The sequence below is a fragment of the Solanum dulcamara genome, chromosome 9 (genome assembly GCF_947179165.1).
Source record: "Solanum dulcamara chromosome 9, daSolDulc1.2, whole genome shotgun sequence".
NCBI classification, from domain to species: Eukaryota; Viridiplantae; Streptophyta; class Magnoliopsida; order Solanales; family Solanaceae; genus Solanum; species Solanum dulcamara.
This window is the reverse complement of record NC_077245.1, coordinates 66,769,840-66,788,496: the sequence shown is the minus strand read 5'-3', so window position 1 is coordinate 66,788,496 and position 18,657 is coordinate 66,769,840. Positions and strand designations below refer to the sequence as shown.

General features: G+C 34.6%; 1 protein-coding gene across 1 annotated transcript; it reads left to right on the top strand.

Moving 5' to 3' along the window:
- The first annotated feature begins 817 nt into the window (after positions 1 to 817).
- Positions 818 to 1,789, top strand: LOC129903732 (uncharacterized). Its single transcript, XM_055979275.1, has one exon. It carries the CDS (start codon positions 818 to 820, stop codon positions 1,787 to 1,789), a length of 972 nt encoding a protein of 323 aa, XP_055835250.1.
- Positions 1,790 to 18,657: the final 16,868 nt, after the last annotated feature.

Here is an 18,657-nt window from a genome sequence, read left to right as displayed (position 1 = left end):
CTTATTTTTCCGATGAAGAGGTATTATTTATAGCAGAAGATATCTCCGAGGCATACCCTGGTTGGAGGGTATTTTTTGATAGGGAGGTGAATCATGAAGAAAGTGGGATTAGAGCAATCCTAATATTAGAATCTGTCCAATATTATCCTATAGCGGCCAAGCTCCTATTTTGTTTCACGAACAACATGGTTGAGTATGAAGCATGCATCATGGGTCTTAAGATGGCGATTGATAAGTACATTCAAGAGTTGCTGGTAATCGGAGATTCAGATTTACTGATTCATCAAGTGCAGGGAAAATGGGCCGTGAAGAATTCAAAGATTGCACCGTACGTGAAGTTAGTGCAAAGGCTATGTAAAAGGTTCTGCAAGATCGAGTTTAGGCATACCCCAAGGTTGCAGAATAAATTTGCTGACGCTCTGGCTACTATCTCCTCAATGATCAAACATCCGGATATAAGTTACATTGACCCTATGGGAAATATTTAAAAGAACAACCCGCTCACTGTTTGCATATCGAAGAAGAACCAGATGGGAGACCTTGGTATTTTGACATAAAAAAATATCTAGAAATCAAAACTTATCCAGATAATGCGACTTTCAATCAGAAGAAAACAATACGTCAAATGGATAACAATTTTTTTCCAAGTGGAGAAATTCTTTATAGTAGAACTCCAGATATGGGACTTCTCAGATGTGTCGATGCCGTTGAAGCTATAAAGCTTCTCGAATAGATTCATGCGGGAGTTTGTGGAACACATATGAATGGGCTTACCTTGGCGCAGAATATCCTATGATTCGGCTATTTTTGAATGACTATGGAGCATGATTGTTGTAAGTATGTGCGAAAATGTCATCAATGTCAAGTGCACAGTGATTTGATTCGAGTACCTCCTCACAAACTCAATGCTATGAGTTCTCCTTGGCCATTTGTGGCTTGGGGTATGGATATCATTGGTCCAATAGAGCCATCTGCCTCTAATGGACATAGGTTCATTTTAGTTGCCATTGATTACTTCACCAAGCGGGTGGAAGCAACCTCGTATAAATCAGTTACGAAGAAGGTAGTAACAGACTTCGCCCGTAACAATTTAATATGTAGATTTAGAATACAAAATTCCATCATTACCGATAATGGATCAAATCTCAATAGTCATTTGATGAAAGAGATATGTGAGAAATTCAAGATTAATCACCGAAACTCAACCACGTATCGTCCTCAAATAAATGGAGCCGTAGAAGCTGCCAATAAGAACATCAAAAAGATCTTGAGGAAAATAATTGACAATCACAGAGGTTGGCATGAGATATTGCCATACGCTTTGTTAGGATACCGAAAAACTATTAGAACATTAATTGGAGCAACCCCATACTTGCTAGTGTATGGGACGGAGGCCGTAATCCCCGCCAAAGTGGAAATACCTTCATTGAGAATCATTCAAGAAGCTGAATTGAGCAACGCCGATTGGGTTCATAATCAAATTGAACATTTTGCTTTGATTGATGAAAAGAGAATGAACGTCGTTTTCCATGGTCAACTGTACAAAAAAAGAATGACTCATGCTTTTAACAAGCGAGTGAGACCAAGAACGTTTGAAGTTGGCCAGTTGGTTCTCAAACATATTTTTTCACATCAAGATGAGTATAAAGGAAAGTTCGCGCCCAATTGGCAAGGACCTTACATGGTTCGCAAAGTGTTATCTGAAGGTGCCTTAATATTATCTGAAATGGATGGACAAGAGTGGCCAAAACCAATCAACTCGGATGCCGTTAAGAGATACTACGTTTGAAGGTTCAGAGTTCTTGTAATTATGTCATTAGCTTGCAATCGTTTCTATGCTTGTTTATTCTAATTTAACCCTTCCATTTTGTAATGAACTACGTCTGACCTAAATTCTCAAGAATGAGATACGTAGGCGGCCTATGTTGGCTTCGTTCACCCTTTTATCTATTTTTAATATCCCTTTTTGGTGTTTGAACTACGTTTGACCTGAATTCTTAAGAATGAGATTCGTAGACGGCCTATGTCGGCCTCAGTCATCATTTCCTATTAAAATATCTCATTTCTCATTTATCTCCCGAGAAGGGAACTATGTTTGACTTGATTTTTGCCTCAACGGAATATGTAGGCGCCACAATGGTTCGGTCATATCTCCCATAAGTTCTCTACTTATAATAGAAACTAGGACATAATTTTTGAGAGGGATTCAAAAATTTCAAAAAGATCTTTCAACAGAAGAAGTCAAGAATGAGGTGCATCAGAAAAAGTAATTGGACAAAATTTTTTATAGGATCTCAAAAATTCTACAAATCTCTTATTGGTAGTTTGATATTCACCAAGACATCTAACAAAGACAAAAATTTTGAGGATGACCTCAAAATTTTTATCCAATATCATCAGAAGGTTTTACTCAACTTCAAAGTTCAAGGCTGGCTTCAAATGATCCCCAACATTGTTAGAAGTTCAATGTCAACCTCAATACTCTCCAGCACCATCAGAGTTTAGATTCAACTACAAAACTTTCTAGCTATGTCAGAACTTTCCAACTTCAACCCTCAAGAATCCTCAAAAAATTATGAACAAGCTATCAAACATGCTCAAAGTTTCGAATCAAGGACGTTCATTTAAGCTATGTGTGACATGACATCTGGCAGTAACTGTAACAACCCCTAAAATGTTGTATGTCGGTATTTCAATTCTCGACGAAAATAATACAGCCTCTGTATTTTGGGCATAACTTTTCATAGGTTGGTCCAAATTAGGTGATTGAAATTTCTGGGTAACCATAACATCCTTACCTACAACTTTCATGAAGAACATATCTTAAGATTCAGAGTATACGTAGGTCAAATAAATTAATCTTTGCAAGATATAGTACTGTAACGGAATTAAGTGTTTATAGAAGAAAATTCATATCTCACTGTAGGTTATTCCAAATTGGTTGATTCTTAAACGATATGAAACTAGACTTCCATATCTACAATTCTTATGAAGACACCAAATCCTAATAAGGAATTTATCTTATTCAAACGCAGCTTCGAAAAAGAGTATTCTGTTAAAAAGAACTCATCTTACCTACCATGGAAACATCTAGATACATTTGACATCATTCATGACATAAATTGTCCTCCATTTAACATCATCCATGACATCAATATATTCCATTAAATTTTCAGATTTTTCTTTATAATTATTTTATTATTGTTAGGTCCTTCTTTCCACTTATAAATACCCACCTTATTTCCTCATTTTATTCATCAAGCTTTCTTAAGCATTTCTTCTCTCTATATACTTCTTCTCAAATATAGTTTTAGTTTTAGTAGTATAAAAATACTACTCTGGTTATTTTTATACTCCGGGTAGTACACAAAATGCTCCGGCGAGAAGAAAAGGCTAGGGGTCTAAGAGTGCTCCAATTCAGAGTAAACCTTTTGGATTTAAGGTATGTAAGGCTTTTATAGCATTGGATTGAGTTCGTCCATGCGCCCAATATTTAAATTCATTATAATTGAATTATAGTTGAATTTTATCCAAATTTTGAATTCTAAATGAAATAATTCTTCTTCTATTGAGTTGGATAATTTATGCATTAATATTATTATTATTGTTATCTCTCATATTATTGGAATTATTGTTCATGGCTACTTTCCCATGAATCCTAATTGATTTGATGTTCATGAATATTTTTATACATGTTTTGAGTAAAGATGTTGGCTTTTTATTATTTTCATTGATAAAAAGAAAGTTATATGAATTAATACTATATATGTATTTTATTGAGTTTTGAAAGAGCAAAAGAGTTGAGTTTGAATGAATTTGAGCAAATGATATTTTGAGTAAGATGTTTTGATGAGATATAAATGATATTTTTGGAAGTATAATGATTGATGAACATAAAATGAGATGAGTTTGATGATTTAAATTAAAGTCCAATGAGACTAGATGATGAGTTTAATATGAGCACATATTTTGGGAGTAGTATTGAGCACCGAGTTGGGTAAGAGTTTAATTGACTCAAACCCCAGAACTACGTAGCCAGCGTAGGATGGAGGCTATGCCTCTTAAGTCCCAAAAAGAGGACTTTGATGAGTGGATCCAAGATGGTGATGTCCTTTACCCTAGCAAGGTATTGGATGGATGTGGCAACGACATCGCTTCGTTGTATCATCGCTAGCTCATAAGTGATGGTTGTCGGTTAGAGAAACTCCCAACTGAGTAAGCAATTCTTATTACTATTATTTTTATTATTATATTTTAAACTTACATTACATATTGATGTTGAGATGATGTTGAGTTCTGAGCTGAGTTTTATTGAGAGGAGTATCTTGATATCTGTCCTTACCTTCCTGCCATTTTACATACTCGTACATTCCACGTACTGACGTCATTCGACCTGCATTGTTTTATGATGCAGATACATGTGTTAGAGATCCTCAACAGGCGCATCGTTGAAGATCATTTCTTTTCGGCTATTTGGTGAGTCCTTCTTGTATTCGAAGGAACTCCTTATCCTTTTATTATTGTTGAGTGTGATGTTTCTTTTGAGGTAGCCATGGACATGTCATTGGCACCATCTAAGAGTATTAGAGGCTTCATAGACAGAGTCTGATGATGTAATCGGAGTAGTTCTCCTTAGAAACTACTTCTTATAAGAATTATATATTTTTCCTTTGATTATGACAAGCCCACATTAGTATTCTTAAGTCTTCCGCTGATGAATAAATAAGAAATGAGACCAAGTGGTTCTCTCGGAAGTCAGAAATGGTTTCTGAGTGCCGGCCACGCCTAGGGTACCCTCTCGGGGCGTGACAAACTTGGTATCTTGGCTTTTTAATATTTTCATTGATAAAAAGAGTGATATGAATTAATACTATATATGTATTTTATTGAGTTTTGAAAGAGCAAAAGAATTGAGTATAAATGATTTTTTGAGTAAATGATATTTTGAGTAAGATGTTTTGATGAGATATAAATGATATTTTTGGAAGTATAATGATTGATGAACATAAAATGAGATGAGTTTGATGATTTAAATTAAAGTCCAATGAGACTAGATGATGAGTTTAATATGAGCACATATTTTGGGAGTAGTATTGAGCACCGAGTTGGGTAAGAGTTTAATTGACTCAAACCCCAGAACTACGTAGCCAGCGTAGGATGGAGGCTATGCCTCTTAAGTCCCAAAAAGAGGACTTTGATGAGTGGATCCAAGATGGTGATGTCCTTTACCCTAGCAAGGTATTGGATGGATGTGGCAACGACATCGCTTCGTTGTATCATCGCTAGCTCATAAGTGATGGTTGTCGGTTAGAGAAACTCCCAACTGAGTAAGCATTGCTTATTACTATTATTTTTAATATTATATTTTAAACTTGCATTACATATTGATGTTGAGATGATGTTGAGTTCTGAGCTGAGTTTTCTTAAGAGGAGCTTCTTGATATCTGTCCTTACCTTCCTGCCATTTTACATACTCGTACATTTCACGTACTGACGTCATTCGACCTGCATCGTTTTATGATGCAGATACAGGTGTTAGAGATCCTCAACAGGCGCATCGTTGAAGATCATTTCTTTTCAGCTATTTGGTGAGTCTTTCTTATATTCGAAGGAACTCTTTATCCTTTTATTATTGTTGAGTGTGATGTTTCTTTTGAGGTAGCCATGGATATGTCATTGGCACCATCTAAGAGTATTAGAGGCTTCATAGACAGAGTCTGATGATGTAATCGGAGTAGTTCTCCTTAGAAACTACTTCTTATAAGAATTATCTATTTTTCCTTTGATTATGACAAGCCCACATTAGTATTCTTAAGTCTTCCGCTGATGAATAAATAAGAAATGAGACCAAGTGGTTCTCTCGGAAGCCAGAAATGGTTTCTGAGTGCCGGCCACGTCTAGGGTACCCTCTCGGGGCGTGACAGTAACCCTTTCCAAATTGCTTTTCAAAAACTCATCTTTCTTAAAGCTTTTAATACATCAAACATTTTTGCATAGATATATTTTCGTCTAATATCTACCAAGAAGTGGAGAATCAGAGCAAGTCATCGAAGATAGCAAGTCAAGGAGCAAACAAACGGGCAATTCGACACAGATCAATTAATTCAAAACTAACAAATTTTCCGTGGATGCAGATTTATAAAGGATCACCATATCCATCATTTCAGCAAGTACAAAGAAGTCAAAAGAATAACGAGTTTTCAAAGTGATAATTTTTGTCATCAGAATTCATCAGACGAAAAGAAGACGTGCAAAATACGAGCAACAATGCCTCGTTCAAATCCCTAGCAAACCATGAGCCACAATAAATATAAAGTGTTAAAAAATAAGCATGATATTCACACACTAATGTTAAAGTGATCAGGCACTTTGTACATATTTTCAAAAATTTTTCTTAAAGATTTTTTGCTCAGTCGTTAGTTAAAACGACAATGTGTCTATTACTTATTTTCTTTTGAGTACAGGAACACGCGAAAGATCTACTTTCAAGGCATTCAAGCGTCTATAATGACATCAAATTGTATTCTCCAGCGTCAAAGACGTCTAATGGGCATACATAAGCCGCATCAAATACCAAAAAAGGTTTGCAGTGCAACTAGCCAAAATATCCGATATCATGCCAAAAATCAATAAAATATCAACATCTGAAGGATATCGATCACCATCTTATCAATGAAGCATCACGACCCTATCAATAGGACATCATCATCCTTACGCATTCTAATTGCCAAGAGGGTCATTCATATTATATTATTCATATTATATTACCAGAAGTGATAATTTAATTGTCAAGAGGGTCATTCGTATTATACTATTCATATTATATTATCGGAAGTGATAATATCATTGCTAAGAGGGTCATTCATATTATATTACCGGAAGTGGTAATATCATCGCCAAGAGGGCTATTCATATTATATTATTCATATTATATTACTGGAAGTGCTAATATCATCGTCAAGAGGGTCATTCATATTATATTATTCATATTATATTACCGGAAGTAATAATATCATTGCCAAGAGGGTCATTCGTATTATATTATTCATATTATATTATCGGAAGTGGTAATATCATTGCCAAGAGGGTCATTCATATTATATTATCAGAAATGGTAATATCATTACCAAAAGGGTCATCATTTATCATATCATTGCCGAGAGGGCCATTATTTATCATATCATTGCCGAGAGGGCCATTATTTATCATATCATTGCCGAGAGGGCCATCATTTATCATATCATTGTTGAGAGGGCCATCATTTACCATACCATTGCCGAGAGTCCATCATCATATCGCATCATATCAACTCATTGCATATTACATCAAAATCAAAACAATTTGCAGTCAAGGAATATGTCATAAATTACATCAACTTAGAAAATACATTTTGTTTGCTCTACGTCAAAACCGGAGGACGTTGACACAGTAACGACGCTATCCTTTTCTTCGAGTTATATTTTTTCTACTAATAAGTTTTATCTTGCATCCAAGAGAATGAATTCTCAATTAAACCAAAGGTGCGAACGACATCCAAAAGAATACAACACAACGTAGAACTTTTCTTTGTAGCAAATTGGGATACGAGTTGAAGAACAACTTCCACCACAATCAAACCACACCCCTACCAGAAAGCATGTGGTATCTCTTTGAGTTTGTTAGTTTTGATTTTGCTCCAGAAAACTTCAACTTATCACCGGAAGCAATTTTTCAATCTGAGTGACAATACACCAAGAGCTTTGGAAATTATGTTAGTGTAAGTGCTTAGTTATGGGTGTGAAGTGCACCACATTCATGGCTAAGAGGTTGCAAGTCTCTTTTTCATACTCGATTCATTGGTCACTCTTCACAACCGAGGGTTATCTTAACATAAGAGATTTCCTTTTCAACCGACTGAGTCGAACTACAAGCAGTCTTATTTCTATGTTTAAGAATATGTAGGTGAGCTCGATGTTGAAAAATCGACTGTACTCCAACAAACTTCCTCATCTCATTCTTAAGAATTCTGGTTTCTCCATAATTCCACACCAGGATAGCTTTTGTATTCTTTCAAAAATCGTGTATCAAATCAAGCGTCTTAAAATACAAGTGGCCTAAATTCTCATGTAACCTGAGATATGTAGGAGACTCGATACCAGCGTTCGACCATAACTTTCTCACCTCCTTTCAAAAAAAGAAAGATGTGGTCGGTTAAAATTAGATTTGTCAATTTTCTTTGCTCAGAATCTATTTCATCGATCCTACTCAAAGAAAGGGACAGTTGTTGACACCCAATTTTGACCAACTCATAACTACTTTTTGGATTGCTATCTTAATAAATAAGCATTTTTCAAAATTTATTTCTTTATTAAATAAATAAATTTATATTTAGGTTTACCCAATAAATCACATATTTTGACATTTTATAATTTATAATATTTTGTTATTTATTAATATTATAGCTATTAACTTTATTTTTTTAATAACGAGCTTCATACATTCGAATATTTTTACATGTCTATTTAGTATATATTATATATGTGTGTATTTTCTTTATATAAAAATATTACTTAACTAAGTTTATTTTATAATTTACTTATTCATATTAATATATACATATTACATATTTATTTTAATACATCTCGTATACATGTGCATATAAAGTTATTATTTAATTAAGTTTATTACATATTTTAGTTAACTATATTAATTATGCATCTATTTTAGTACCTAATATATACATACGTACGTCATATATATACTTTCATAGTATATAAATAAGTAGTTACTTTCACTACTGCTATTGTGTTCTCTCTTCTGTCAAGTGACCATTTTTTTAGTTCTTCATTTTCTCTTCTTTTTCATATAAATTTCTCAAAATTATTGACATTGAACTGCGACCAATAATTCCTACAATTTCTGGGAGGGTAATATTGTTGCCTAGATTTGAAGAAGAGTAAGAGAACTTAATGCACCCCATCTGTTTGATAAATTACCTAAGAGGAAAAGGAGCTTGTTTTTCGACAGCAACCAGATTCATTTCAGCTAGAGTTGGTACCTCCGATTTCCATATCTTTTAATATCGATTCCTTGATCATACAATTGTAATTACATTTTGCTAACTTTAGACCTTTGAATAATTTATTAGTTCATATGCATTTTCGTGGCTTTGACTAGTGATAGTAGACTAGGGTCATGTTCTCGCTCAGGGATGGAGATGGGGACGAGGGTAAGGAGGGGTAAGTAGGTTAAAGGAACGTCTAGACTGAGAGTAGGTTCTTGGAACATTGGGACGTTAATGGGAAAATTCATAAAGCTAGTTAAGATTCTAAAGAAGAGAAAAATTAATATAGCTTGTGTCCAAGAGACCAAATGGGTAGGTTCTAAAGATAAGGAGGTAAACGGGTATAAGCTTTGGTTCTCTGGTAGATCGAAGTATAGGAATGGGGTAGGCATTTTAGTAGACAGTGATTTAAGGGATCAGGTGGTAGAGGTTAGGATAGTCAATGATAGGATAATATCGATTAAGGTGGTAGCTGAAGGGATTACGTTGAACATTATTAGTGTTTATGCGCCATAAGTGGGCTTAGGCGAGGAGGATAAGAGGCATTTTTGGGAGGATTTGGATGAGTTAGTGGGAGATATACCGCCTACTGCGAAGCTTTTCGTGGGAGGGGATTTCAATGGGCACATCGGGTCAATTTCGGGATGGTATGATGATGTGCATGGAGGCTTTGGCTACGGGGATAGAAATAGAGGAGAATTTTTACTTTTAGATTTCGCAAAAGCTTTTTGGTTGGTGATATCCAATTCGAGTTTCCCAAAGAAGGAGGACCACTTGGTAACCTTCCGTAGTTCAGTAGCTAAGACTCAAATAGATTTCTTACTCCTTAGGAAGGATGATAAAGGTCTGTGCAAAGACTGTAAGGTCATTTTGATCGTCAACCTTATGACCCGATATAAGCTCTTGGTGATGGATTTAGGGATTAAAATGATGAGGAAGAAAAGGGTCGGGGACGACCGACCTAGGATTAGATAGGGGAGTTTGACCATGGCTAGTGCCCTGGAGATGGGAGAGAAATTGAAGCATATGGGGGACTAGGATAGTAGTGGGGATGCGAACAGTATGTGGGATAGGAAGGCTAGTTGTATTAGGTTTATAGCAAGGGAAGTGTTGGGAGTCTCGACAGGTAGTCGTAGTCGGCATCGAGGAAACTGGTGGTGGAATGGAGAAGTGCAAGGGAAGGTGGAAGAAAAGAAGATGGCGTATGCGAAGTTGATAAAAAGCAAGAATGAGGTGGATAAGTGTACGAATAGGGAACTTTATAAGATATAGAGGAAGGAGGCGAAGTCGGCGATTTCGACGGTAAAAACGACAGCTTTTGAACACCTTTAGGATAAACTAGAAGAGAAAGGTAGGGATAGGAAATTATTCAGGCTAACCAAGGAGCGGAAGAGAAGGGCACGCGATGTGGATCAAATGAAGTGCATTAAGAAAGAGCATGGAAAAGTATTGGTAGAGGAGACCCTCATTAAACAAAGATGACAGTTATACTTCCATAAACTCTTGAATGAAGAAGGGGATAGAGAGATTGTGTTAGGAGATTTGGAACATACAGAGAGGCATCACGATTTTGGGTGTTGTAAGAGTATTACGGTCAAAGAGGTTAAGGGTGTTGTGCGTAGGATATACTGAGGAAGAGAGATCGTACCTGATGAGATTTTTGGAGAATTTTGGAAGAGCGCAAGCTTGATAGGTTTGGAGTGGATGACTAGGTTATTTAATATCATCTTTAAGATGGAAATGATGCCCGAAGAATAGAGGTCGAATGTAATGATCCCTCTATATAAAAATAAGAGGGATATCCAGAGCTACAACAACTATAGAGGTATTAAGCTTCTAAGCCATACTATGAAAGTGTAGGAAAGAGTGGTGGAGATGAGGGTAAGGAGAGGCGTGTCTATTTTAGAGAACCAATTCAGATTTATGTCGAGGCGCTCAACTACAGAAGCTATCCATCTTATGAGGAGACTGGTGGAGCAGTATAGGGAGAGGAAGAGAGACTTGCATATGATATTCATTGACCTAGAAAAGGCTTACGATAAAGTTCCACGAGAAATACTATAGAGATGTTTGGAGGATAAAGGTGTACATGTGATATACATTAGGGTGATCAAGGACATGTATGAGGGAGCCAAAACCAGGATAAGGACAGTATGAGGGGGACTTAGATCACTTTTCAGTTATGATGGGGTTGCATCAAGGATCAACTCTTAGTCCATTTTTATTTGCCTCGGTGATAGATGGATTAACGTGACAAATATAAGGTAAGGTGCCATGGTGTATGCTTTTCGCAGATGACATAGTCTTGATCGATGAGACTCGTAGCGGAGTTAACGCTAAGCTGCAAGACTGGAGACATACCTTGGAGACTAAAGGGTTTAAGTTGAGGAGGACCAAGATAGAGTACTTAGAGTCCAAGTTTAGTGAGATACCTTAGTGAGATACCTTAGGAGATTGGCGCGGAAGTTAGGCTTGGTGACCAAGACATCCAAAAGAAAAGTAGTGTCAAGTACCTTGGGTCTATCATGCAAGGCAGCGGGGAGATTGACGATGATGTCACACATTGTATTGGGGCAGGATGGATGAAATGAAGGCTCGCTTCTGGTATGTTATATGACAAGAAGGTGCCACCACAACTTAAGGGCAAGTTCTATAAAGTGGTGGTTAGACCGGCTATGTTATATGGGGCGGAGTGTTGGCCAGTTAAGGTCTTTCACATTTAAAAGATGAAAGTTTCCAAAATAAGAATGTTTAGATGGATGTGAGGGCATACCAGGAGCGACAAGATTAGAAATAAGGCTATTCGAGATAAGGTAGGAGTGGCTTCGGTGGAAGACAAGATGCGAGAAGTACGACTGAGATAGTTTGGGCATGTGAAGAGGAGAGACATAGATGCTCCAATGCAGAGGTGTGAGAGGTTGGCAATGGATGGTTTCAGAAGAGGTAGGGGTAGGCCAAAGAAATATTGGGGAGAGGTGATTAGATAAGACATGACAAAGCTACAGCTTACCAAGGACATGACCTTAGATAGAAGGGTGTGGAGGACCCATATTAGGGTAGAAGTCTAGTACAAAGTCTCGTTATTCTTTCTTATTAGCAAGCGCATTAGCACACTATAATTTCTTGTGCTCTGATTTCTTTTATTATATACTACTCTCTATACTTTGATTACTCTATTTTATCTGTGTCGCTTTCGTTATTTGCTTTCACATAACGCTTTGAACTTCTTATACTTCTTAGCAGTATCTAACCTCTTTTTATGCTTCTATTGAGTTGAGGGTGTCTGAGAAACAGTCGTCCTACCTGGTAGGAGTAAGGTCTGCGTATAGTTTATCCTTCCCAGATCCCACGTTGTGGGATTTCACTGGATTGTTATTGTTGTTGTAATGTATATATTACGGTTATTAATTAAATAACAATCTATTCAATTTTTCTCCAATTTATTTAAAGCGTGGTCCTTTTTATCCAATTTATTTAGACATTTTCTTGACAATTATTTATAATTCTAGGCTAATTAATTTTAATGTGGTCTAATTTTAAATCTCTCTTTTAATCACATTTATTCATCTATACTAATTAATGACCACGATTTGATCTCTTATTATTTTCCTATCTCAAACTATCCAAACCCTAAACCTAAACTAATCTTTTTTCTTTGATTTTTTTCATCTTCTTCTCAAGAAGAGAAGAAGGTCGCCGCCCTCCGCCACACTCTCTCAAAAACTCACCATCGCCGCCGCCCCTCTCTGTGGATCTCTTCCTCCTTCATGCTGCTCTTTATCTCCTCTATGAGCTCGCACCACCACGAGCTCGCACAACCAGCGGCCACGGTGAACAATCAGCAGCCCCTCAATGCTGTTTCTCCTCCGAGCAGCAACGACCAATGTAACAGCCATGGCGAGCTACTATCCAGCACCTCCAATGGATGCAGCAGCTCCTCAACCTGCAGCAACAACAAGTAGCAACGGCGAGCTGCAACCTGCAACCAACAATATTGACAACGTCAACAACATCACCAACAGCTGCGGTAGCCAGCAGTTCCGACAACAACCACCAAACGCAGCTCACAGCTCCTTCTCCAGTAGCTCCGAACCTCCTTTTTTCTCCTCATTATTTCTCCGACAAAATCCTAAGACGAACAGCAAGAGCAGTGATGCTCCGCCAGGATTTCGATCAACCGTTGCGAGAGGGACGACGAAGAACACCATGAATAAAGATTGGTTGAAATGGAGTTTCGAGATTTTGGTTTGCTAAATGACAGATCTTAACAGATCTGTCCAAGTTCGGTCTTTTACTTAGTTATTATCTTTTCTTTTAACAAATTTTCTTAATTTATTTGTGGTTTTTCAATATAAGATTCATTGTTTTCATTGCGTGCTTGTTTATGTTAAAGTAATTAGTAGTTGTGAAATTCTTTTGGGCAAAATTCTTTGTGATTATACTTAAGTTTTGTTAAACATTTATTTGGATGAGTCTGAATACGACCCGTTCCTTTGGTAATGGGTATTAGCAGATCCTTCAATTTTCGTTTACACTATTGGAATTGTTGGCCTCATGTTTCTGATTATTCAATTCAACTACTTTTCCTTAATTAGTTTTAAAGAATAAAATTTATGCCGTTGTTAATTTTTGAGTTAGTCTTCTGGTCGAATGGTTTTCATTTTCTGTTACTCATCTCTTTGTGGTTAATTTGCTATAATTTTGTATGCTAAATACCTTGGTGAATTAACTTAGCATATTTTATAAGATTCTTGCTTTATTTGAATAACTTCGGTGTTACCATTACTCATATATTAGTACACTAATTTGGTCTTACCCTTAATGGATCTGATTGCTTCATTTGTTTTATTATGGTAAATCTCAGTATATATTAGTAAACATTAACTTTAGGTTTATTTCTGCTTATAATTTGACTATTTCTCTCATTATGTTTGAATAATTTCTTTACAATTATTGATAGTAGGTCCCTTTAGGGCATAACCTTTGGACTCTTGAGGCACTCTTGTTGAAAGAATTAGATCAAATCATGGAAAGAAGATATTGTGTTTGATTTAGTTGATAAAATATTGAAATTTTGTCACCTTCCTTTGAAATATGTGTTCTTCCTATGACTTATGGGGAAAAAAAAGTCTTAACAAAAATCATTCCTAGCCCTTTTTCTGGATTTTCTTGTTTTCTTAATTGCCTTTCTCCAACTATAAGACCCATCTTCATTTTAGGAGGAAAAAAAGATAGAGAAGAGAAGGGACACACAGAGGAGAAAAAAACAGAGAGTAGAGAAAAAAAGAAAAAGAACAAAAATATATTTTACTTTATATTTCTTACACCTCAAACGAAAACAACAATAAGAAAAATTTTCTTACACACTTTAATATTATTTTGCTAGTTCTCAACATCACAAGTAAGATTTTATTTGCCTATTCTTTCTAATTGAAGCATCCAGGTTAGTCTTAATTTTTTTTTTGTATGTGAGGGTTTATTATTTTAAATGTGTTCTTATTTTTGTTTGACTGTTTTATTTGGATGAAAATTATATAATCATGTTATATCTCCATATTATTCGTACACCACTTGTATTTTTCCTTATGGTTTAGCAGGATTTGAACTTCAAAGTTTGAGAAACGAAGAGTTCGCCTCGGCAGGGAATCCAGAATTTTATTTTTTTACTTTAAATTTTTGTTTGTAATTTGTATTACTTTATTTATTTTCTCCTCTATGTGGTTCTGTAATAATTTTGTAAGTAACTCTCTATACAAATAATGAAAAAATGGGGATAGTCTAAGGGGAGGAGAACGAACGTGCTAACTGCATTTATTTTATTTCCAACTCATGTGTTGTATGTATGTGTGCTAGATAAGTATGACTAATTAGTTAAGGTTTGAATGTAACTATTAGAATCATGCTATCACTGTTATACCTAGAATAAATTTACAATTGGATTTGAATATTATTTTCTATAGGTATTTGTGTATGTAATTGGAAAATGGCCTAAGGTTACTGTGTCAATAATTTTATCCGGGTATTGTCTTCTTGTATATTATAAATATGAATTTCAAAAAATGATTTGCATAATTTGTATGTGTTTACATTTGGCTAGTTTAGACTAAAACCACGAATAATTGTTTAAGTAATTAAGTTTACATTGGAACACCTATGTTATTTAGAAATCATGGCTATAAGATTTAATTTTCAATATGTTAACCACATAAAAATCGTATCTAATGTAGTATGTTGTCAATCTATAAATCATATCTATAGTGTAATAAATATTTCATCATTTAGAAATTATGCTTATAGGATTTAACAAACATTTGTCATGTTGTTTTATTTGAAGCATGCCTATAGTTTTTTAAACGAATTTTTAGCATATTATGTTTATCTAAAAATCAGGGCTATAGGATTTAAATAAATATTTATCATGTTGTTTTACTTTGGATCATGCCTATATCTTTAGAGATGTGTTTAGCATGCTATATTAAAGAAACTATGTTTATAATATTTTTTTCAGCATGTTAAAATTAGATTAACACCTTCTAGCATGTTATTGGGTATAGTAATCACATATATAGGCTTTAACAAATATTTTGGTATATCATTATATTCATAAAATCTCATAATTTTCAGCATTTTAATTAATTAGAAATCATGCCTAATATTGGTGACATATATTTTATTAATTTAGGCACCATGTTCATAGGATTTAATTTAATACTCTCAACATGTTAATGTGCATAAAAAATCATGTTCATAGAATTTTAATAAATGTTTATCACGACATCATGTGTAGAAATCATGCCTGTAGAATTTTAATAATTATTTATCATATTATATTGAAATCGTGCCTATAACTTTTAATAAATATTTCATCATATAATTGTATTAGAAAGTATGTTTACTATTTTTCATGAATTTTCAATATATTATTAGAAATAATGTTTATAGGATTTTAATAAGTTTTCATAATGTTATTTTATAAAGAGATTATGTGAGTGACATTTTAATAAATTTTCAACACAATATTTATAAACCTCATCTATAATATTTTAATAAATTTGTAGCGTGCTATTAACTAGAAATATTGTTTATATGATTTTATAAATATATTAGTTAATGATTAAAATTGTTAACAATGCCTTTCTTTATCATAATTAATCTGATTAGTAAAAAATTGCCTTTGCATGTCTAGTAATTAAACGTTGCTTCTATGTCATCTTGGCTTGGTATTCACACACACTTAATATTTATTTTGACCTTCACAACTTATTTGTGTTTTCAAGCATGCTAATTAATTAATGTAGAGGCTTACTTGAGATTTGCATGCTAAATGTCGTCTTATTTGTTTTGTTTGACGATGTGTCTAATTAAGAAACCTACATTTCCTTTTAGTCTAGAACCTATCCAATTAGTAAATTCAATGCCTCTTGAATATTTAAGTTGGGACGATAAGCATGCTTTCGGATGTTAGTTTTTATTATTTCTTTTAGATCGCTTTAGAATTATAATAATAAATAAACCTAGGAGGGGTAGGGGTAGATAGGTCCTTCGGAAATGATGGAAGTAGACCCGAGCAGGCTTGAAGTGGGGCTTGACCTAAGCCCTAGTAGCAACTTCTAGTCTTTAAACTACGTTGACACCGTAGGTTGCCTTATGGCCTAGGTAGTGGATCCACATATATCACATGATGATAATGATTGGACGGAGCCTACCTTTGCAAGTAGCCTCCCCCCTTCTCGATGTGTGGATCATCAAATTCTATGTTATAGCTCGCATGATCTTAATGTCGGTTACGGTTATCTCCCACATATGTAGACTTTTCTTATGTACCCTTTATGGTTTCACTTATGCTTTTCAAAAGCTTGATCAACTATATTTTTCTCATGTTCTTACTTATCATTTTATATAGCATGTATATTATTTGATCATTGCATCTAATATTTCATATTGCATAGCATGTCATCATACTTAGTATATTCAAATGTATACTTTATTGCCTACATTGTTGTAACAACCCCTAAAATGTTGTATGTCGTTATTTCAATTCTCGATGAAAAATAATACAGCCTCTGTATTTTGGGAATAACTTTTCATAAGTTGGTCCAAATTAGGTGATTCAAATTTCTGAGTAACCACAACATCCTTACCTACAACTTTCATAAAGAACATATCTTAAGATTCGGAGTATAAGTAGGTCCAATAAATTAATCTTTGCAAGATATAGTACTGTAACGGAATTAAGTGTTTATAGAAGAAAATTCATATCGCACTGTAGGTTGCTCCAAATTGGTTGATTCTTGAACGATATGAAACTAGACTTCCATATCTACAATTCTTATGAAGACACCAAATCCTAATAAGGAATTTATCTTATTCAAACGCAGCTTCGAAAAAGAGTATTCTGTTAAAAAGAACTCATCTTACCTACTATGGAAACATCTAGATACATTTGACATCATTCATGACATAAATTGTCCTCCATTTAACATCATCCATGACATCAATATATTCCATTAAATTTTCAGATTTTTCTTTATAATTATTTTATTATTGTTAGGTCCTTCTTTCCACCTATAAATACCCACCTTATTTTCTCATTTTATTCATCAAGATTTCTTAAGCATTTCTTCTCTATATATACTTCTTCTCAAATATAGTTTTAGTTTTAGTAGTATAAAAATACTACTCTGGTTATTCTTATACTCCGGGTAGTACACAAAACGCTCCGGCGAGAAGAAAAGGCTAGGGGTCTAAGAGTGCTCCAATTCGGAGTAAACCTTTCGGATTTAAGATATGTAAGGCTTTTATAGCATTGGATTGAGTTCGTCCATGCGCCCAATATTTAAATTCATTATAATTGAATTATAGTTGAATTTTATCCAAATTTTGAATTCTAAATGAAATAATTCTTCTTCTATTGAGTTGGATAATTTATGCATTAATATTATTATTATTGTTATCTCTCATATTATTGGAATTATTGTTCATGGCTACTTTCCCATGAATCCTAATTGATTTGATGTTCATGAATATTTTTATACATGTTTTGAGTAAAGATGTTGGCTTTTTATTATTTTCATTGATAAAAAGAAAGTTATATGAATTAATACTATATATGTATTTTATTGAGTTTTGAAAGAGCAAAAGAGTTGAGTTTGAATGAATTTGAGCAAATGATATTTTGAGCAAGATGTTTTGATGAGATATAAATGATGTTTTCGAAGTATAATAATTGATGAAGAGGTAATGAGATGAGTTTGATGATTTAAATTAAAGTCCAATGAGACTAGATGATGAGTTTAATATGAGCACATATTTTGGGAGTAGTATTGAGCACCGAGTTGGGTAAGAGTTTAATTGACTCAAACCCCAGAACTACGTAGCCAGCGTAGGATGGAGGCTATGCCTCTTAAGTCCCAAAAAGAGGACTTTGATGAGTGGATCCAAGATAGTGATGTCCTTTACCCTGGCAAGGTATTGGATGGATGTGGCAACGACATCGCTTCGTTGTATCATCGCTAGCTCATAAGTGATGGTTGTCGGTTAGAGAAACTCCCAACTGAGTAAGCAATTCTTATTACTATTATTTTTATTATTATATTTTAAACTTGCATTACATA